Source organism: Pseudonaja textilis, chromosome 1, assembly GCF_049901715.1.
Source record: "Pseudonaja textilis isolate UNSWEBS1 chromosome 1, rPseTex1.2, whole genome shotgun sequence".
Taxonomy (NCBI): domain Eukaryota; kingdom Metazoa; phylum Chordata; class Lepidosauria; order Squamata; family Elapidae; genus Pseudonaja; species Pseudonaja textilis.
This window is the reverse complement of record NC_141990.1, coordinates 87,918,842-87,942,287: the sequence shown is the minus strand read 5'-3', so window position 1 is coordinate 87,942,287 and position 23,446 is coordinate 87,918,842. Positions and strand designations below refer to the sequence as shown.

At 38.2% G+C, this 23,446-nt stretch overlaps 1 protein-coding gene across 4 annotated transcripts in view; it reads left to right on the top strand.

Annotated features, from left to right (window-relative positions):
• The window catches only part of PDE7B (phosphodiesterase 7B), a 215,004-nt gene that overhangs the window by 155,833 nt on the left and 35,725 nt on the right, over positions 1-23,446 (top strand). For all 4 annotated transcript variants that reach the window (XM_087940593.1, XM_026705542.2, XM_087940581.1 and 1 more), the window contains one exon: positions 11,341-11,424. In XM_087940593.1, the coding sequence (XP_087796719.1) occupies positions 11,341-11,424 (84 nt within the window). The remainder of the gene's footprint in view (positions 1-11,340; positions 11,425-23,446) is intronic.

Sequence of the window (23,446 nt, the reverse complement as noted above, 5' to 3'; positions counted from 1 at the left end):
GAAGAAAGTTTTTAACACCTTCCATAGAAAGCTTTAAAGTTAGCTTTTCCCTAAATAGTATCTTGTAAATATGTTTGATTTTGTTTCCCACAGTCCCACCCCAGCCACCATGTCAAATGAGATGTCATCCAACATGTCACCACTACAGACCAAGAAATCAATTCCACAGGAAGGCTAAAACTGCTTTTGTTGAGATTGGGTATAATATCAGAACCTTGGAATTCTGATTATGATGAATCTTTTCCTCCCTTTTATATTCCAGTGAATTAGCACTTCCGATGGAGTCTCATTGCTCTGGACTTAAAAAATATTTCTGTCCTTTTTACTTAGGTAACAGTTGTTGCATATTTCTGTCAGGGCCATATGCCTTACTCTCTATAGCAGCATGATAATTAGCTAGGCTGACTGGAAGATTATGGAAGTTGAAATCCAATCCATCTGAAGGCAGAATTATGTGAAACTGCAAAGATTATTTTCCAGGCAATAATGGGGATTGAGACAGTCTGATAGAATTTCAGAGAGATACGGCAGGTAGAATCTTTTATTTTTATTTATTTTATTTTTTCAAGCGATTATAAGATAACATAGTGTAAGTATAAGAATAAACATAGTTATGAATACATGAAATGGATACATAAAAGAAAAATAAAAAGAAACAATAGGACAGGGACAGTAGGCACGTTGGTGCGCTTATGCATGCCCCCTGATGTAACATAAGTTAAATTCCTTGATATTATTTTATTATTGCACGTAACACCTCTTAAACCAAACATGTCTTTCTCATGGCTTGTGGAAGTAGCAGCACAAAGAAAAGGTGCAGCTAATAAACTGCAAATTGATTTAGTAGTTTAAAAATTATTGGGCCTCTTTTGCAAGGGCTAGGGAACTAATATTGTAATATATTAATCAGTATTCAACTAGGGAGGATAGTATGTGTGTATATGTTAATTGTATTAATGTACTTTTCTTTTTTAATGTCTTGTTTGTTTTGTGTTGTTTTGAAACAAGCTAAGAGAAAAAAAAAGAAAAATATTTTTTAAATAAACAATGTTTCCGTTTAAAGATTGTTTCATTAAATGTTTATGTATAAAATTGTTAGAAAAATAAAATTGAGGTGAAAAATAATAATAAAATATCCTAAACAGGTAATATCCTATACTCTTCAAATTATTATAATCAGTAATACTAAATCTGTAAGTTTCTGAAGGTATCACTATTAATTTTTATTTTAAGATGTTTATTAACCTAACACTATGAGTTTTTGGATGGTGAAACACTGTTTACTTTATATAAATTGAAAAAAGCTGATGTGAGCCATGGGGGCGTAGTGGTCAGAATGCAGTACTGCAGGCTACTTTTGCTGACTGCCAGCTGCCTGCAGTTCGGCAATTCAATTCTCACCAGGCTCAAGCCTTCCATTCTTCCAAGGTGGGTAAACTGAGGACCCAGATTGTTAAGAGGCAATATGCTGACTCTGTAAACCTCTTAGAGATGGCTGTAAAGCACTGTGAAGTGGTATATAAGTCTAAGCGCTATTGCTATTCAAGCCTATGTTATGTCTTCTAAACTGACTCTAAACTATTCCTCTGCATCACAAATAACTGACTCCTATTGCGTCTTACCTCAGACCAAATTAAATAGAATGTTGACAGTGCCCAATAAGTTCTTCTGTTTTGAAAACTTTGTTTTCTTTTATGGGGCACTAACCACGGGCATATAGAGGACAGTGGGGAAAGCCCAAATTGTGGCATTTGGTTCATGACATCAGGCAAGATAATGATGCTGCTTATGCACCTACCTTATAGGAAAGCAATTATGTGTACCAAAATTATGCATACATTTCACGTTTCCAGATTCTAAAATAATTCTCTAATTTTCCTCAATGTTGTGCAGTTACTATACGTGCTTTTACACATTTTAATTGGCAAGCTGTTGGCTTATGTAAGGTAGGGAGGGGGGGGTCACAGTTTCAGAGATCCAGCACAGAAGCATCTGTGGGTATATGAAGATATATATGTATATATTTGGTCATATTTATGTACTGTATATTGGAGGTGGTGACCCTTTGAGAGCTGTATGGAACGACATTTCATTTTAATGGATGCCAAAATAGTATACATTTAAAGTGACAGGAAAGTTTTTCTAAGCCTAATTACTTCAAGAACTGCAAAGCATTTCCATCTTGACATTTTAAACTATCCATTCTGCATAAGCATCCACTCTCAAAAAAGAAAAAAATAACATAATGACAAGAATACCTATTATCTATAATGGAATAAAATGCAGAGATATGATTGCAGGATTTTCCTGCCAAAACAAAAGCCCTTACTGGGTTTTCCCCCCCCCCAACTATGACCTGTGCCTTATGAAGCATTAAGGACAATCAGGGCAACAAAATAATTGGAAAAACATTTGGTATTGTACAAATAGTATGAGGATGTGTTGAGTGAAGGACTGTATTTGATATGTTCTCTTTGCACATAGTTGTCACAAAAGCCTTGACTAGAGACTACTTTGTTTTGGAACTGAAAGTGGCGTATGAAAAAGTGAAACTTCAGCCACAAAATGTCTGGGTTGTTTTTGTTTTGTTTTTTTTGCTTGCATAAAGCATGAAGAGTATTGGGGAATGTTAAAGTGCAACTAAGTGCATGTTGAATAAATGCTTAAAACAATTATTGGGTTAATACAGAAGTTTCAGACAATTTACAAAATTGATAAAAGAGTTGATGTCCATCCAATAATGATATATAATAATGTTTGTGTGCTTTAGCACAAAGAAAATAAGTCTACATGCAGTTTACTTGGTATTTAGTAGAATATGATTGGTCCATCTCAATACATAATTATTTCTCTTTTGTGGAGCTGTGTTTGATTAAGAAAAATTTATAAATAGTTAAATTAAATGTATGTTTTTGTGTTAAGTAGACAAATAGCCAAGCTTGAATGTTTCTTTTCTTTTACAAAACTTGTATTCAGCCACATCAAGGGTCAAACCAGGCAGAAGCCTTATTGCATGCATGTAACTGTAAGCATTAAGGGGGAAAATGCTATGGATCAAATTTTGCTATGATGTCATTTAAATGCAAAGTGTGTAGTACATCAGCCTTTGAGGAAAATTTGGTGTAGAACAAGTAATTTAGGAGTCTGATTACAGCTTGAAATGCCAGCTGTTGTTTAGCTATTTCCCTTGGTGCATATACTGTCTAGAATGCAAGTAAACACAAAATCTATTATCTGAAGAGGTTACTGTCTGAACGCCAGAATGTCCTTGGTTCTTAAGCTGAAGAATAATGACGGTAACTAGGAACTTCTGATCTTGCTTATTGTTGAGCAACATGTTCCAACCATAAGTGCACTTCTGATTTCTCTTTACTGTGTGAAGAGTCTGAACACAAGAATCTCTGTCTCAATGGCTTATTTTGAGTGGGGTGAGCAGACATTGTGACTTGCTTGTTCCTTCTTGCTGACACAACGTGGCACTCTTTCTATAGGTACTGCAGTCCTCTAACTATGTAATTCTAAATTATTATGTCAGAGAACAAGGATAAATTATAATAAGCTCAAAAGAAAATGTTTTAAAGGCCAGGAACTGGGTTATTAGCATTTTGAAGGTACATCAGTTTAATAATGAGAGAAAAAGTTTGGCATGTGAAACATTCTGTTCTCTTTGAAAAAGAAGCGGCTACTTAAACAAATGGCATGAAGAGCAAGCTCTTCTTTTTCCCCTGCATCAGATCTTACCTTAATCACGTGCAGTCCTAGATTGAACATGGGTTTGAGGTTTCCCAAATAAAAAGAGCATCCAGTCCTGATGATTGGGGAAGTATGTTGTTGTTAGATGTGAAGTCATGTCCGACCCATCGCGGCCCCATGGACAACGTTCCTCCAGTCCTTCCTGCCCTCTACCATCCCTTGGAGTCCATTTAAGCTCACGTCAACTGCTTCAGTGACTCCATCCAGCCACCTCATTCTCAGTCATCTCCTCAATTGTTCCCAGCATTAGGCTCTTCTCCAGTGAGTCGAGGGAGAAGAATAGAAGAATGTTTTTCTAGTGTTTGGAAATAAGGGACCTTGTCGCCATCATAATTCCCAAAGCAGATGGCACTTGGGAGAATAAACAAAATTAAAGATGATCTAATTTGCTTTTCCAACAAGTAGCAATGGTAATACAGATGGTGTGGAGAATCCAGATGTTACAGCATCTTCTTGATAACGGGATATGTTGTATGTTAATTGGCAAAGGCGGGAGGGGATACAAAATGCAGAGAAGAAAACTCACTGTGCTATCTTAGTGAATACCATATTCAGCACTGAAATTGGCATCTCTCCTTTCTGCTGGAGTTGATTAACTGGTTAATTCTTTAGAAGGCAAAATATTGAAAACTAATGGCACTTATTTCACTTTGACTGATTTCTTAGAGCCACACCATTTCACATGTAAACATGTTCTTAAATCAGAATCAAAGTGTTTTACAGCACATATGTGGTGCTGGTAGATTTGTGTATGTGTGGTTTTTTTTTAAAAAAAATGGTTTGTTGATTTTATTTTTGTTATTTTATAGAGTTTTCAATTGTTATTAGTTGCCCAAAATCATATACTTGACATGAACGGCTGTATAAATTGAAATAATAAATCAGTAATAACTTTCCCATTGAAATACCTTCCAGTTATGTGGAATTCAAATATCCCTGCATCTGTTTCATCCTTTTGCATTTTCTTGCATGCTGTTCAGTGCTATTTTCAGTCTCGTCCTTACTGTTGATTTTTATGTGTGAAAAACTGAATGTAATTTTAAATGTATTTGTATCATATAATTTTTTTCATCTGCTGTTGCCCCTCTAGAAGATACTTATGTAACTGAATTTCAGCTTTTCTTTTTTCATAAGCATATTTTCTTCTTCCAGACAACATTTTTTAATAGTTGGGATGGCTGGAATTTCTTTTCCCATTTTATTTTTTCTTTCATGATCAGGTGACATGAGGCATCTTTAACCATTCCCTCTCCCCTCGTATCTATTTTAACATGTATAGCATGAGTATTTCCTTCACACACATGAACATAAATGAAATAAGTGAAGTTTTGTACCAAAAAAAAGTAGCACATAATTCAGAAATGTAGATTAACATGCCATTAGACTATTGTCATATACACTGATGTCATCATAACATATCAGTGCACTGATGATGTTACCTAGTTTGGTAATGAAACATTTGCAAGAAAACCACCAAGATCACAGAGCACCAAGGACCTCTCAGTTCAAATATTTGACCTACAAATATTCTCTTCTCTCAAGATTGTATAATGCCATCATCTTTCATAGAGATAGGTGATTTCTCTTTTCCCACACTAACTGACATTGAAATTGGGGAAATCCTATTAGCCCAAAGGAAAGAGATTAGCAATGATCACAAAAGCCCTTTAAAATGCAGGTGTAATTCTAGCAAGAGTTGTGTTTGGACAAATGAAATTGCTTCCTCTTCCCCTGCCACAGGAAAAGCACCAAGTTTATCTTTAATAAGAGGTTATGCAGAGGTAATCGGGTACAGATTGCCTTAAATGCAGGGGTGGGACTCAAAATTTTTAACAACCGGTTCTGTGGGCATGGCTTAGGTGGTGGGCGTGGCTTGGTCATGTGACTGGGTGGACATGGCTTGGTGGTCATGTTATTGGCTGGGTGTGACCAACTCAATATCACTCATATCGAGGCACCATCTCCTCGCCTGGCCTTTCATGACCGTGGGAATGCTGCAACAGTCATAAGTGTGAAAAATTGTCATAAGTCACTTTTTTCAGTGCCATTGTAACTTTGAATGGTCACTCCACACAAGCAAAGTACCAGCAAAGGAGGGGGAAAAAGCTCCAGCGATGTTTCTGAGACAGGAAGTCTAGCTCTGCCAAGAATGCAATAAGGGTTAATGGAGAGGAAGTTTCTGTAAGCAACACCAGAAGGTTTCCTTCCTGCATTCCTTACAGGATTAGGCCAGGAATTTCTTCTAACAACTGGTTCTCCAAACTGCTTAGAATGTTAACAACCGGTTCTAGAGAATAGGTGCAAACTGGTAGAATCCCACCCTTACTTAACTGCACAATCACAGTGCATAATATATGCTACAATGTGTGACTCAGAAAATCCTCACTCCCATTAAAAAATGGCGTACATTTCATACAAGTAATAAATTATCCATAGGATAGTTTTTAAAGATTTTCCACCTTTCCTAAAGGCATTTTGATGTTTTTTTTAGTAATTTGAGAGACCTAAGGAAGACATAGTTGTCTAAGTGGCATTGTTTGACTTATCTTGCTGAATATGACAATCCATTATTGGAACAGGATTCTCTTCTTGATCAGCTACTTTCATGATACAGACCATCACTATGGGCTAAGATCCTTTGCAAGTGTTTCTGGAAGCTGCTGTCCTCCTCTTTTTGTGCTATGCTTTATCATATGAATAAAAAAAAACCCATCATACCTGGCAGGTATGTAAACCAGCTGCTTTGCTATGCAAGTCTCTAATGTCTTTTCTAAAATGCAGGAGTGCATCCAAAGCTTTCATATTCTATTTATTTTGGAATGGCAAAATCTAGTATAGCACCTCCTCTTCACATACAAAACTGTACAGCATAGGTAGATTCATGCTATAAATATTATAATCACATCTTTGTACTGTGGTACAGTTTTGTGAGAACAAAACTACCTTCACATCAGCTGTTACTCTTCCATGTTTTTTGGTGGTGAAGACTTTACTGCCTAAACAGGAAAATTCTCAATTTATGTCCTACAGTCCACTTCAGCCCAACAGGGTTGTACATTATGTAATATAGAACAGTTTAGTCAGAGGGACATTGAATGTAATTCCTTTCATACAGATATAGTGTGTGTGGGGGAGGGGGGCGCATTTGCTTAGAACTCAACATGATCTTGTCACACATAATTAATCTCTTCCAGGGCCAAAGTTCTGCTAGCTTTCCGATAAGAGATTTTCTTTTCCTGAATTATTTTCTGACAGATCACAGCCTAGAGTAATGCTTTATTTTTCTTTTAACTTTCTTAATTCAGATTTGTAATTAACCTCTTTTATTTTTACTTCTTTCAAGGTTACATCTTCCCTTCTACTTTCATAACATAACATTCCTTACTGAACCCAATCTTTATCAACTCCAGGTTTTTGTCTTGTTGAGAAATAGAAGCAGACATCTGAGTTGGTTGTGCTGACAGCAAAAAATAAAAATAAAAAGGTGGCTCTGAGGGCAATGGTTAAATTAAAGCTGAGCAGGCAAAATGGCATGCTGCTGATAAGCTGTTTTCATTACTATCTCTGAAATTTCAACTGCTGATGTATGTGGAGTGCCTTCAGAAGGGGAAAAGAACAAGTTCCTTAATGCAACTGAGAAGATCCAAGTCTGGCACCAGAGTTGAAAAAATGGAAGGGAGCAGACAGCAGCTGAAAGAAGATTTTTGGCAGGGAATTTGCTACTGGGTTTGGATCTTTTTCTCAAAATGTCTGTCATGAGTCACATTGTTTTTCTTTCAGACTCCATATTGATACATGAACATTTTAAAAGGTGGGGGGAGGGCTGGCAATTACGTATTAATTACATAATTAAAAATGCATTACAATAATGTAACATTTTAGAAACATTTAACAAAGTATCCCCAGCTGCAAAGTTGCCATAGAAACCCCATGCATTATCTGTTGCTAAGTGAGCAGTTTAGTTTTATCTCCCTACATGTTCTCTGCAAACCCCCTGTTCCATGCGAAGTATGTAATCCAGAAAAGCTAAGTTAATATGCATCTTTTATTTTTATTCTGGTAATCATCCCCTGGAACAAAAAAGTTACATAATATACCTGACTACTAATGTCTATCAGGATTTTTACCAAGCTTCTTCAAATTCACTCATTTTTAATGTTTTAGGAAGAATTGCCGTACTTAAGCATATTTTCACAGCCATAAAGGCTAAAAAATTTGATTCCAGTCCTGCCCATTAGAATCTACTTAATTTCCATTTTAAATAGAAAAATTAAATGTATGTGAGCCGGTTCCTTCAAAAGGAATCTTAAAAATGTTTCCTAAGGTTGAATTATATCAAGGAGCTCAAATTCCTAGCAGGTACATCTTTTGCCCTGTCAGTGCCCCCTAGTGGTGTATTAACCATTAAGTGCATGTGCTTAGGGCACCAGACCCCAAAGGGGGCACCACAAAGTTGAGAATATGGCTTCATTTGTACAGCATATACAAAGGACGGGGCCACCAAGATTTGTCAGTGCTTAGGGCACCAGTGAGCCTTAATCCGGCACTGGTGCCCCCTTATGCCACAAAGGCACCTCCAGAATAAGCTAGCTCAGCCCTCTTTCAACAAAAGCAAGTTTCAATAAAGTAGAATATTTGTAGGTCAGGGTTGAAATGAGGAGTCCTTGGTGTTCTCTTACCTTGGTTGTTTTCTTGTAGACGTTTCATTACCCAAACTAGGTAACATCATTACCATCACAAGAAGCTTAAAGAGCACCAAAGACCCCTCAAAAGCAAGTCTGCCCTGAAGACAGCATATGGCTCCAGCTCAGTAAGCCTCAGTTTTCTAGAGGAAGATTTTTCTAGAGGAGACAGGAAGAGCTGATGGCATGGTGTTGGAAACAGGAGGTATGTGATGACCCAGGACGTGGCAGAAAAGCAACACAGTCAGTAAGCAATAGAATCCCTTTATTATCTCCAACTTTGCCCACAATGTCCAGGTTACCTTCACCTGGAGAAAAAAACTCCCAGAAATAGCCTTTAACTATAGAAAATTCAATCCAAACTAGGTTACATACAAACTGTAACTAAAAATCCAAACAAACCAAGCTGACGTAATTAACTTGACAGGGCAGGAGAAAGAATTTCAGACTTGAAAGCATGGCAAAACTTACACAATTGGGAACACGCCAGGAACACAGATAAGCCATGACGATACAAGATAAAGTCACGTTTGCTCCCAACAACTTGGTATGCACAGCTTCCTCTTTTACACACTGTGTTCCCAGCTTCAGCTAATGAAGGGAATCAGGGCCCTTTCCTCCCATGTAAGCCATGCAACTCACATGGCTCCCTTCTCTATTTCTCCCTGAGTGCCCTAGGATGAAGAGGGGGTGGGCCTGGGTCTTCCTCTGAATTCTCTCTCCTTTGCTTTACCTCTTCCCTGCTCTGCCCAGCCAGCCTTTTCCCTTCCCCAGTTTCTTCCACAGCCAACGGAGCCACACTTCCACTCCATCAGCTGCTCAGCTTTCCCCACCGAGTCAGATTCCAACAGGGGCATGACAAGATATGACAATTAGAATGCCTGGAAAGGAAGAACAAGAAGAGATGGCAAAAAGAAAGAAATAATATTATGGGTTTTAAACCTTTCCCAGCTCATCTACCGTGTTTCTCATAAAATAAGGCCGGGTCTTATATGTTTTTGAGCCCCGAAAAAATGGCTAGGCCATCTTTTCGGGGTTGACTTAATTCCCCCCCTGGCATCCTCATCTAGAGCGCCCCGCAGGCAGCCTTGCCACCAGCTGCTCCTAACGAGTGATCATGGCGAAGCGCAGAGAGCTCCCTACTCCTACCAAACACCTTTGCTGCAGACCCAAGACCTTTGGTACCCGCCGCTGTTGCTTTCCCTTCTGCCCATTCTGCCACCACGTTTGGAGCTGCCGCTTCTGTGTTTGGAGTGCCGCCGCCATTTGGAGCACTGCCATCATGTTTGGAGATGCCACTTCTGCGTTTGGAGCTGCTGCTGTGTTTGGAGTGGCGGCGGTGCTCCAAATGGCAGTGGTGCTCCAAACAGTGGCAGTGCTCCAAACGCGGAAGTGGCAGCTCCAAACGTGGCAGCAGCTCCAAATGCGGACATGGCAACTCCAAACAGCGGCAGTGCTCCAAACAGTAGTGGGGTTCCAAACGCGGAAGCAGCAGCTCCAAACACGGCAGCAGCTCCAAATGCGGACATGGCAACTCCAAACAGCGGCAGTGCTCCAAACAATAGTGGGGTTCCAAACGCGGAAGCGGCAGCTCCAAACGCGGCAGCAGCTCCAAATGCGGACATGGCAGTGCTCCAAACAGCAGCAGTGCTCCAAACAGCGGTAGCACTCCAAACATGGAAGCAGCAGCTCCAAATGCAGCAGCAGCTCCAAATGCAGAAGGGGCAGCTCCAAACAGCAGTGGTGCTCCAAACATGGAAGTGGCAGCTCCAAACGTGGCGGCAGCATGGGCAGAAGGAAAATCAACAGCGGCAGGTGCTGAAGGTCTTGGGTCTGCCGCAAAGGTGCTTGGCAGGAGTAGGGAGCTTTCCGCGCTCTGCCATGATCGCCCACTAGGAGCAGCTGGTGGCGAGGAATTGCTGCCCATGGGGCGCTCCTAACGGCAAGTCCCCCCGCCCTTCCCCCCATTTTGCATGTTTTAAAATAGGCCTAAATTTGGGGGGAGGGACTTAATTACATTTTATGCCTAGAAAACATGCTGGGTCTTCCTATTGGGGGAGGTCGTATTGTTGGAGAAACATGGTAATAAACTAGACTAAAGATAAAGAAAGTGCTGCCTAGTTCATAACAACTGTCCCATTACAGTTCTTATAATCCCTAGCATATAGTGCAATATATAGCATTTTCTACCAGATAAGAAGAATCATCCAGGCTTAAATCACTGAGACACTTTAGGGATGGTTACACTTCTTCTTTCTTTTCTGTCTTGAAGCCACAGAGAGACTAGTCAAGGGGGTAATGTCACTGAAATGAGAGAGACTAGGAATTTGGATCATTGTTTTCAGTGGGATAAGGCTTAAGTAAGTATAACAATCAATATACTTACTTAACTAAACCAATTTTGTGTAATGGGGTACACAGGGTAAGGCATGATGTCAATGGAAGACTCATATTTCTTGAAACAACCCCAGAATTTAAAAAGAAATGAATCCAGAATTCTCAATCCTGTCTGCCCTGGAAAACCCCTAGGTGCTGAAAAAAGGATTCCTTGTTTGAAGAGAAAAATATATAATTTATACTTTGAAATATCTTTATTTGCATATGTATTTGTACTTCAGGGTTGTACTCCTTCATCATTCATGGACAGCGCCTATCATTTTTAACCAATTTATATGTTAGATTGTAATGTATATAGTACTAAAGGCATTGGAGGTTTTTCCATGGCAGTATAAGACTATGTTAGATAAATAAATATATCTGTACAGTTTTTTTTTCTTTTAGAAACTTTATTTTCTATGTAGAACATTCTGAATTGATTTCACTCTTAAATAATGTATAAGGGGTTAAATAATTATTGATGGGGGGAACACAGTATCTCTAACATTGGCTCCATTGTATTTTGCAGGAGATGCACGCCTGAGAGGTCAGACAGGGGTTCTTTCTGAGCGACGTGGTTCCTACCCATTCATAGACTTCCGTCTTCTTAACAGTAAGTATATAGCACACACTGAAATGCTTCCAGGAAAGAGGCAGTGTATTTTATTTATTTATTCCTCTGTCCAAATTTATTAAATGGAAAATGCTTGAATGAATGTATCATGCTATTCTAAAGAAAAGGCAGAGTGAAAATGTAGTCAATGAATAGGGGGAAAACTGATGACATTGTGGTTATGTGCAACTCTACAAACACATAATGGAAGAAGCGTGTCCTGAGAATGGATTTTGAGTGTGTGAGTTTTTTGGAACTCATATAAAATTATCATGAGCAGTTGTCAGATCATATTAATAATAACACTACTTAAAAGGAGAAGAGAAAATTGAACTGAATTAAAAAGGAAGAAAATATTTGATGATCATAAAAAGAAACACGTAGATATGACATACATTTTCAAGTATAACTCTCAAAGGTTTTCCAATGCATTATTACTCACCAGTTTCCCGCATCTGCTTTTTGCAATCCATTGTTAAATAAAAATTCAAGAATATGCTATCCTAATAGGGCAAACTGCTGTATTTCTGTTAATTGGCACTTTCAGTTAACTAAGTAGCTACTTTTCAGGTAGTGTGGGTGTGACTTTGTATAAATGTTTCAAAAGATTAATGCATTCAGTTGTATAACTGTATCTTAGGAAGTTGTCACTGTATCTTAGGAAATATCTTAGAAAATGTTAGGTCATTTCCAAACAACCTGATGGATCAAGCGGAAAGGCAATCCATATGGCAAAAGACATCATGGAAAGGAACTCTTTGTACAGCTACTTTTGGCTCTAATTTCTATTTTTCGTGCATGTTTAAATGATATATGAGAACAAACAAAACAATGCATAACACAATGTAAAATAGGTGGCTGGTCAGTGCTTATCAGCAAATTAATTAATTGGGAGATGTTATATCTTTAATATTTTAATTATATTGATTTGTATTATATTATGAGCCATGGTAGCACAGTGGTTAGAATGCAGTATTGCAGGCTAATTCTGCCCACTGCCAAGGGTTCGATTCTCAATGAGTCAAGGTTGACTCGGCCTTCCATCCTTCCGAAGTGGGTAAAATGAAGACCCAAATTGTTGGGGGACAATATGCTGACTCTGTATACCTTCTTAGAGGGGGCTGTAAAGCACTGTGAAGTGGTATATAAGTCTAAGTGCTATTGCTATTGGTATAATCATTCGGAAAATTTTTGTCTCTTTAAATGTGTTGTGGTCATACCAGGGGTAAAAATTCTACTGAAATTAACAACCCAATTTTAATATTTTATGTCTATGTAAATAAATCACTGATAACAACTCACAGTGAAAAGCTTTACCATTCTTTTACCCTCTCTCAGAGTGTGATATGAATGCATTACCTGTTAGCTGTGGGATGCACATTTCAGACCTCAAACATCTCTGTATTAAACATTTACTTCATTCACTTTTCTGTTATGGGAAGCTAGTCTGATTCAAAAAGGGTTTTCCTGGTAAAGCAGTGATAATTTAATTCTCTGATTGACTAAGTTGCTTATTGATACGGATAATCAGAGTTGGAAGGGACCTTGTACGTCATCTAGTCCAACCCCCCGCCCAAGCGGGAGACCCCACACCATTTCCGACAAATGGCAGTCCAATCTCTCCTTGAAAGTCTCAAGTGATGGTGCTCCCACAACTTCCAAGGGCAAGCTGTTCCATTGGTTGATTGTTCTCACTGTCAGAAAGTTTCTCCTTATTTCCAGGTTAAATCTCCTTGTTCAGTTTCCATCCATTATTCCTTGACTGGCCTACAGGCGCTTTAAAAAATAGCTGGACCCCTTCCTCCCCGTGGCAGCCCCTCAAATATTGGAAGACCGCTATCATGTCTCCCCTGGTCCTTCTCTTTACTAGACTAGCCATGCCCAGTTCCTGCAACCGTTCATTGTATGTTTTAGCCTCCAGTCCCCTAATCATCCTGGTTGCTCTTCTCTGTACTTTTTCTAGAGTCTCAACATCTTTTTTATAATGTGGTGAACAAAACTGGATCGAGTACTCTAGGTGTGGTTTTACTAAGGCTTTATAGAGTGGTATTAGTACTTCCCTTGATCTTGACTGTATCCCTCTGTTAATACAACTAAGGATTGCATTAGCTTTTTTGGCTACTGCTGCGCACTGCTGGCTCATATTTAGCTGGTTGTCCACTAAGACTCCAAGATCCCTCTCACAGTTACTGTGTTTGAGCCTGGTTTCACCCAGTCTGTATGTGTACTTTTGTTTTTTCTTGCCTAAGTGTAGGACTTTACTTTTCTCTACATTGAATTTCATTTTATTAGATATGGCCCAGTGTTCTGGTGTCATTATGTTCTGTTGCTTGTGTTTGTGTTATGTTGAATTCTAGTATGACATGGTCACTCTCACCCAAGGTTCCTGCAGTTTCAACTCCCTCTATCACTTCTTCTCTCTTTGTAAGAATTAAGTCCAGTATGGCTGTCCTTCTAGTTTCACCCTCTACCTTTTGGACAACAAAGTTGTCAGCTAGGTTGGTTAGGAACTTATTTGATTTCTCACTTGGTGCAGAATTAGTTTTCCAATTGATGTCAGGATAATTGAAGTCTCCTGTTACTATTTTTGTATGTTTCCTGCATATGTTTGTTAGTTGGCTGGCAAAAAGGACATCTATTTTTTCTGCTTGATTGGGTGGCCTATAATATACACCTATGGCCATGTCATTCTTTTTTTCTTTTATATTGACCCATATGCATTCAAGGAGGTTTTCATCTTTTGTTTCATGCATTTCTGTAGCAATATAGTGGTCCTTTACATACAGTGCAACTCCACCTCCTCCTTTATGGTGTCTGGGTTTTTTTTGAATAGTTTGTATCCTTCTACCGGTATGTTCCAATCATGGGTTTCATCCCACCAAGTTTCTGTTATTCCAACTATATCATATTTACCTTCATGTATTCATAGTTAGAGTTCACCCTGTTTTGTTCCCCAGACTTTGTGCATTTGTATATAGGCACTTGAGATCTTTATGTCTGACACTATGTTTACTGTCTACATCACCTGTGTTGTGCCTGCCTGTCCCTACTTTCTTGCCACCTGTTTGATTAATGCACTCACTATTAAATGCTTGGTTTTGGTTGGCATCAAGGTTGATTATCTTACCTGCACAAACATCTATTTTGCATGCACTGGTATCCGTATTAGTTTTAGGTTGCTGGGGACAGAGATGTTCTGAATCCATTAATTCTCTGTCCCCACTGTTCAGTTTAAATGTTTATCCAGGAAATCTGTGAATTTAATGCCAAGTAACTCAGTCCCTTTCTTTGATGGATGCAAACCATCTCTTTTGTACAGTTTTTCATTGGACCAGCTGCAGACATCATGACTAATAAAACCAAAGCCTTCCCTTTTACATCACTCCTTTAGCCACACAATAAACTCTGCTACACGCTGCCCTTTCCCTTTTTGTTCCCTGTATATTGGTAGAACCTCTGAAAAGATAAGCCTACAGTCCATATTACGAAGTTCATACCCCAAGCTCTGGAAGTCTTTCTGAACAGAAAGTACATCCTTCTGGGACAGATCATTTGTACCAAGATGTATAATAGCATCAACATCACAGTCCTTGCTGGCATTCTTGACTATCTTAAGAATACGCTTCTTGTCTCTGCTGGCAGCAGCACCTGGTAGACACCTGACCTCTTTCAAAACCTCAGCATTCTTTCCTAAATTTACATCCCTTACAATTGAGTCCCCAACCAGAAGGTGGCTTCTCTTTTTGGATGCCTTGCTCTTCTTGTGTGACTGGTGCGTAATACCTGATTCACACTTTCTCCTTTCCAAAGTAAGTTCTTCTTCTAGGACCATGATACCCAGCTTACTTAAGTTATCATTATCACAACTACCTTAACCTGTCACTTTAGTGTCCCTATTAAGGTTAGCAAGGGCATTGTATCTGTTATGCTGGGACACAGCAAAACTTTTGTGTTTATGGTCCACAGCTCTTACCCTGCCAGATCCCACGATTGTCCATACTGCCCTTTTCCTGTAGGATCTTTGTGGTAGTGGGGGCTGGTAGCACAGCAGCTCAATAGATGGCTGGATTGGGCAGAGAGAGCACTTTTAGAAAGCAGTTCCTTTTGGTAACTTGTATGTGGTAATTAAAATTAACTTTTATTATCATGTCATACTGTCTGTCAGTGACTGATAGAACAAATTTCTTGATTGCCTTAATTAAGAACAAGAGGAAATTTCATGCTGCACTGATGAAAAGGGATCAGTGATTCACACTATAGTTTGTAGAAAATGGAATATGCTTTTCATGTATTGTTCCTAATTGAAAACTGGTTATTAAGGATCAAAAGCCAAAGCCAACAGAAAGCGAAGATTTAGGAACAATGTCAATATACCTCTTGTCAAGAAAACAATGGGTTGATATGAATAATTTATCAAGAATTTTCACTCAAGGTATTAATGATTAAGTTCAAATTATTTTTCTTTGGGATGTTTACACAAAGATCCAGGCCAGAAACATATTAACAAGAGAGATCAGAGCAGCAAAAAGAAGCTACTCTGAAAAGTTAAAAAGAATGAATTCTCAACAAATGAACCAGCAAACAGGTGCAAAACTCTTAGAAACATCACTGGCTTCAGCAAACCTCCTTGTCAGGAAGAAGGAAATCAAGAACTTGCAGATGACCTGAATGTGTTTTACTGCAGGTTTGAAAAGAAACTACAGCCACCTATCTCCACAACCCACATCTCAAACACACCAACAACAGCCAAGCCTCCTAAGCCTGGCCCCAATCCATTGGGTTTACAACCTCTGATGATCACAGAAAAAGAAGTGCAAGATCTATTACACAGAAAAAAACCAGGAAAAGCACCAGGGCCAGACAAGATATCTCCTTCTTGCTTAAAAGTCTGTGCTGACCAATTGGCCCCCATCTTCACCCGAATCTTCAATAGATCACTAGAGATGTGCTAGGTTCCTTCCTGCTTCAAATGTTCTACCATCATCCCAGTGCCAAAGAAGCCCTCCATCAAGGAACTGAATAACTACAGACCAGTTGCTCTAACATCTGTGTTATGAAAATTTTTGAACGGCTTGTGCTGTCCCGCCTGAAAACCATCGCAGATCCGCTGTTAGATCCCATGCAGTTTGCATACCGAGCAAATAGATCAACAGATGATGCTGTTAACATGGCTCTGCATTACATCCTACAAGACCTTGAATCTCCAAATTCCTACGCAAGGGCCCTCTTTGTAGACTTTAGTTCAGCATTCAATACCATCATTCCAGACACTCTTCTAAGTAAATTAAACCAGCTAGCGGTACCTGAACACACTTGTAAGTGTATCATAATCTTCCTAACAGACAGGAAGCAACAGGTGAAGCTAGGCAGAATCACATCTGATACCTGTACAATCAGCACAGGGCCCCTCCCAAGGCTGTGTGCTATCTCCACTTCTCTTATCCCTATATACCAGTGACTGCATCTCAAACGATCCATCTGTTAAAATACTGAAGTTTGCTGATGATACAACAGTGATTGGTCTCATTTGAGACAACAATGAATCCACATACAGACAAGAGGTTATACAACTTGCCTCGTGGTGTAACTGGAACAATCTGGAACTGAACACACTCAAAACCGTAGAAATGGTGGTAGACTTTAGAAGAAACCCTCCCAAACTACCACCTCTTACAATACTAGACAACACAGTATCAGCAGTAGAGACCTTCAAATTTCTAGGTTCTACTATATCACATGACCTAAAATGGACACCTAACATCAAAAATGTAATCAAAAAAGCACAACAAAGAATGTTCTTTCTGCACCAACTCAGAAAGCTCAAACTGCCCAAGGAGCTGCTGATACAGCTCTACAGAGGAATTATTGAGTCTATCATCTGCATCTCTATAACTGTCTGGTTTGGTTCTGCAACCCAACAGGACACACACAAACTTCAGAGGATAATTAGGACTGCAGAAAAAACAATTACTACCCACCTGCCTTCAATTGAGGACATGTATACTGCACGAGTCAAAAAGAGGGCTGTGAAAATATTTACAGACCCCTCACATCCTGGACATAAACTGTTTCAACTCCTTCCCTCAAAACGACGCTATAGAGCACTGCACACCAGAACAACTAGACACAAGAACAGTTTTTTCCCGAATGCCATCACTCTGCTAAACAAATAATTCCCTCAACACTGTTCAACTATTACAAAGTCTGCACTAGTATTACTGCTAATCTTCTCATCACTCCTTATCACCCATCCCCTCCCACTTGTGATTGTAGGACTGTAACTTTGTCCCTTGTATCCTTACGATTTATATTGACTGTTTCCTAGTATGATTTGATTGTTGATTGTACCCTATGACTATCATTAAGTGTTGTACGTTATGATTCTTGATTCTTAATGACTGTATCTTTTCTTTATGTATACTGAGAGTATTTACACCAAGACAAATTCCTTGTGTGTCCAATCATACTTGGTCAATAAAGTATTCTATTCTATTCTATTCTATTCTATTCTATTCTATTCTATTCTATTCTATTTTGAGAAGTCCATAATAGTGGGAAAGAGATAAGGAACATTAAAAGACAATCTACAGAAATGGTAATAATGGTCCCTTATTGAGGAGCTAAAAGACCAAGCTAAGGTTAAATTACATGGAGAAGATCTGTTTGCGTGATTGATAAGAATCAACAGTCTTGATAATTCATAATCAGTTAATATATTCCACCTTCAATATAACCTTTTTAAAAGAGCCTTACTATTATTTTACGTGGGTTAAACATTCCTGCTAAAATTCTAATTTCTAAAACTAAAAATTCCAATTTCATAGAATTGCTTATCACAGGATTTAGTTTCTAGTTCTTTGACCTTCCTTGTTGCCTTTCTCTGAATTACTTCAGTCTCTTTGAATTCTTTTCAAAATATAACAGCAACAATTGGGCACAGTACTTGAAGGTGGGAGATGAGGAGTCTGATCGATGGAAAATTCTAGTTGAACAAATATATTTAAACACAGTGCTTCTGTTGATGCAACTTAAATTTGAATTTATCTTGTTGCAGCCACATAATAATGCAGACCCATATTCACTTTGTAATCCATTATTTTTACAAGTATTATTATAAAGACAGATATTCCCTATCCTAATTTGTGCAGTTGGTTCCTGTTTCCTAAATGGCAAAAAATGCATATTTGTATTTCTCTGTCCTAGTGTGCTTGATACAAATTTTGTGTCACCTGTGAATTTAGTATATGCTCTTTATATCTCATTATCCAAGTCTTTATTTTTTTTATTTGGTTTGTCAATTGCTTACAAGATAATAGGTATAAGTAAAAACATAGTTATGAATACATAGATACATATAAGAAAAATAAAAGAAACAATAGGACAGGGATGGTAGGCACATTGGTGCACTTATGCACGCAGACCCCTTAGAAAAGGCATGAGGTCAATAGTAGAAAGTCTAAGGTTAAAGTTTTGGGGGTTTGGGGAAGAAACCACAGAGTCAGGTAGAATATTCCAGACATTGACCACTCTGTTGGTGAAGTCATATTTCCTGCAATCACGTTTGGTGCAATAAACCTTGAGTTTGAATCTATTGTTTGCTTTTGTATTGTTATGGTTGAACCTGAAGTATTCATTGACAGGTAGGACATTGCAATGTATGATTTTATATACTATACTTAGATCGGACCGAAGGCAGCATAGTTCTAGGTTTTCTAGGTCTAGAATTTCAAGTCTGGTGGCATAAGGTATTCTGCAATGAGTAGAGGAGCGGAGAACTCTTCTTGTGAAATATTTCTGGACTTTCTCAACTGTGTTAATATCAGATACATAATGTGGGTTCCAGACTGATGAGCTGTATTCGAGTATTGGTCTAGCAAATGTTTTGTATGCTCTAGTTAGTAGTGTAATATTACCAGAGAAAAAGCTACGCAGGATTAGGTTAACAACTCTTAATGCCTTTTTGGCTATGTAGTTACAGTGGGCTCTAGCACTTAGATAATTAGAGATGAGTATTCCAAGGTCCTTGACAGAGTCTGGATCATCAACAAGGTTTTACTATTCAGCCTGTATTTTATATTCTGGGGTTTTTTTTTGCCAATATGTAAGACAGAGCATTTATTTGTTGAGATTTGAAGTTGCCATTTGTTTGACCATTCTGATACATAGTTGAGGTCTTTTTGAAAGGTAGCAGTATTGTCTGTGGTGTTGAATAGCTTTACATCATCAGCGAAGAGAACACAGTTGCTCTTAATATGATCCCAGAGGTCATTTATGTAGAGTATGAAGAGAGTTGGTCCTAGAACACTGCCTTGGGGGACACCACTATTGACAGGTTGATAGGACGCTCCCAATTTTGATGATTTGTTGTCTGTTTGACAGGCATGCTTCTATCCAATTATGCAGTTGTCCAGAGATTCCGTAAGATTTTAGTTTTAGGAGTAGTTTGTCATGTACCACTGAATCAAAGGCTTTACAGAAGTCTATGTAGATTGCATCTATTGCTTTGCCCTGATCGAGTTGTGTAGTCCATATGTTTTTGCAGTGTAAGAGTTGCAGATTGCAATGTAGTTTTTTTCTGAAACCAAATTGTTTATTAGAGAGTAGGTTGTTTTTCTCTAAGTGGAGGATAATGGATTGGTTAATAATTGATTCCATGACTTTACAGGTGACGCAGCATAAAGAGATTGGTCTGTAATTTTCAACTAGGCTGGGGTCTCCCTTTTTGAAGATGGCAATGACTGTGGCTTGTGACTATAGTTTTTGGCAAGGAGCTGGACCTGAAAGATTTTTCGAAGATTATGCTTAGAGGTTCAGCTATGGCAGTGGATAGCTTTTTTAAGAAGTAGGCACATATTCCATCCTGTCCAATAGATAGAGATGGTTTTAGATTGCGTAGTGCTTTTTCAACATTGTCTACTATAAAATCGATATGTATTAGATCATTGTAGTTGTTTGTGGTTCGACTAGGAAATACTGGGCATGATCCATTGCTGTTTACAAATACTGAGCCAAGGAATGTGTTAAAGAGGTTGACTTTAATAGTGTTGTCATTGCAGTCTTTACCATTAGGTCCTTTCAGGGGTGGGATGGACCTTGAGTCTTTTAGTTTGTTGCTTACAAAATTGTAGAAAGCGTGGGTGGAATTGGTGTGTAGAAGGTTTTCCTCTTGTTTAATGTGATAATTGGTGTATTCAATCTTTATCTGATGGCATAAATTTTGTATCGGCTTTTGAAGTTGGCAACATGACCAGATTTGTTTTTCCACCAAAGTGATCTCTTTTTGGATTGAAGCTTCCTTATTGTTATGGGTAATCTGTTTTTTCTGTTTTTTTGGGTTGTTATTGGTACATATAGTTTGATGACTCTTTTGACTTCAAGTAAAAATATGTTGTAATGGTCTTCAACAGTATTGCATCCAGTGAATAGAAATTTCCAATCAAGGGATGAGAGATCGTTGTCTATAAGATCATAGTTGCCTTTTTTGAAGTTATAACTGGGGATCACATTGTTGTGTTGATTTTTGTGTGGATGTATGTTGAGACAAAAGTCAATCATGCTGTGATCACTGTTGGAAAAGGGTTCTTTAATTTGTATTCCATAAATTGAATTCAAACTATTGCAGAAGATGAGATCAAGGCAGTCGTTAAGTCTAGTATTGTTGGTTACTAGTTGTTCCAGTCCCAGGTTTGCTACAGCATTGTAGAAGGTTGCATGTATGGGTTCAGTTTTACATTCATTTCGGGTCCAGTTAATGTGAGGTAGATTGAAGTCACCAAGAAAGATAAAAGTGTGGGCAGGATGTTGCCCATGTTAGTAGTGAATTTAGCTTATTTACATGTTCAATGTCATAATCAGGTGCTCTGTAACATAGTAAGAATTGAAATGTGATATTTAAGGACAGTTCACAGATGATGATCTCAGGAAGAGCAAGCTCTTGGGTAACTTGAATGTTTTTTAGATGTAAGGACTTTTTATAGAAGATAGCAACACCACCTCCTCTATGGATTTCATGATCTGATCAGTAAACATGATAGTCTCTTACTGTGGTAATGGAGTCAGGGAGAGATGCATTGAGCCATGTTTCACAGACAAATATGATGTCAAATTTAGCCATATTTAGTAGGAGGAGAAATTCAGGTATTTTATTCACAAGGCTTCTTGCATTGAGTAGCTTGCATTTAAGGACAGTTGTAGTTGGAATTGAGGTAGTTAGGGGTGTGCATGCCTAGTTTTGAGTGATGGTGGGTTGGATGTGGTAGGGTTGGATGTGGAGTTGTGGGTTGTGTGACTTACTTTTGATACAATCAGTGCGGTAGTCAATGCAGAGATCCTTCTCTCCATTGTCTGGACATATTTTGAGTTCCTTGCGGAGTACACAGGAGCGGATTCTTTGCGGTATGGATAAGTTTGGTCTTGAGTGAAATTTTTTGTGGTTGGGATTGGTTTTTGAAATGATGTTTATTGTATGAATGAATATGCATTTGCTGGACTCATTTTTGCAAACAACTCTACAAAATTTTGAGGCCACGGAGCCATCATTGTATTTGGACTCAGGGCCATCTCTGGTTACTTCAATTATATCTTCAGGAGAGATGTTTGTTGTATTTGAGTTGCTTATGATATTACGAACTTTGGTAATGTCATCTGATTAATTGGTGTCTTCAAGACCAAATAAGATGGCATTTGGATGTTTCTGATCACGTTCAATGGTGTCTCTGATGAGTAAGGAGATATCATTTGTGGAGTTATTTGATGGGATAGTAATTATTTGTGCTTGTGGTTTGGTGGTTATTTTTAGTTGTAGTTGTGATTGTAGTTGAGGAAGTAGTTGTGGTAGTGGTTGTTGGGTTGGGATTTGATTTTGAGCTGATAGGTAGTCGCTTATCAGTGCTGTATTTTTTTTTTCAAGAGAAATTAGGCTTTCTTGTATAATTGTTTCAAAACATGTTGCTAAGCATTTTTCTATTGAGTGCATGAGTGATTCTATGCTATCAACTCTGTCAGGCAGGTACTTGGTTTGTTTAGCTTAGGAAAACATGATGGACATAGACAAGGGAAAGTATCTGATGCTTTTAGGAGATCAGCTAGGTCTTTGTTTAAGTTTAAGCAGGCAAGGTGGGCTTGATTGTCACATAGGTAAATTTGATGTTATTTTCGTTTTTGTTGATGGTTTTAAGACATCTGAAGCATGTACAGAAGTCTGGAAGGTCATTGGTAGAGATATTTTTTTGTTGTTGATGTTTGGTAGTGGAAGATTTGGAATTTCTGGAGTTTCTGGCTGGCATGGTCAATGACAATAGTACACTAAACAATTACAATAGCTAATTAACGTGATAGGTAGACAGTTGCTTAATGAATGTTGGTAATTAATAAATGTTAATTGATAAGTTAGAGGACAAATCAAAAGTAAGGTTATTTATTACTAAAAATCAATCAATCAACTTATTACTAAGAATCAATCAATCAATCAATCGACTAGATAATGATACAGTATTAAATCTCTATCAATGAATCAGTAAATTAGTGGTCATTTAACAATTAATTATTATACTATTATATGATAAATCAATGATTATAGACAAAGCATTATCTATAAATATTTGGTCTTGAGGTACTGAAATAGTGGAGGTAGTATAGTATTGGAGATTTGTGATATAAAGTTCCTTTGTTTTTCCTTAAATCCATGTTAGTCATTAGAACATAACCTTAAGGTCCCGTGTTGCAGCTTCCCAATATTATGAATCCTAATTTGCCTAAGTTAATGGATCCTTATGAAATTGCTGGGAGATGTCACCTATTAATGTGGGGTGAAGTGTCATGATTACAGTGATGACCCATTGCAGGCTGAACTGGAGACACTGTTGAACTGGTGTTTGGTGGCTGTTAAGGACTGGATAGTCATGGGAGATATACTGTAGATGGACATTATCCCTATGAAGCTGGAATTTCTGTTTCACTACATACATGTAAGTAATTTGGTAACATTAGTCCCAAGATGGGATTGTTCGCCCCCTAAATGTGG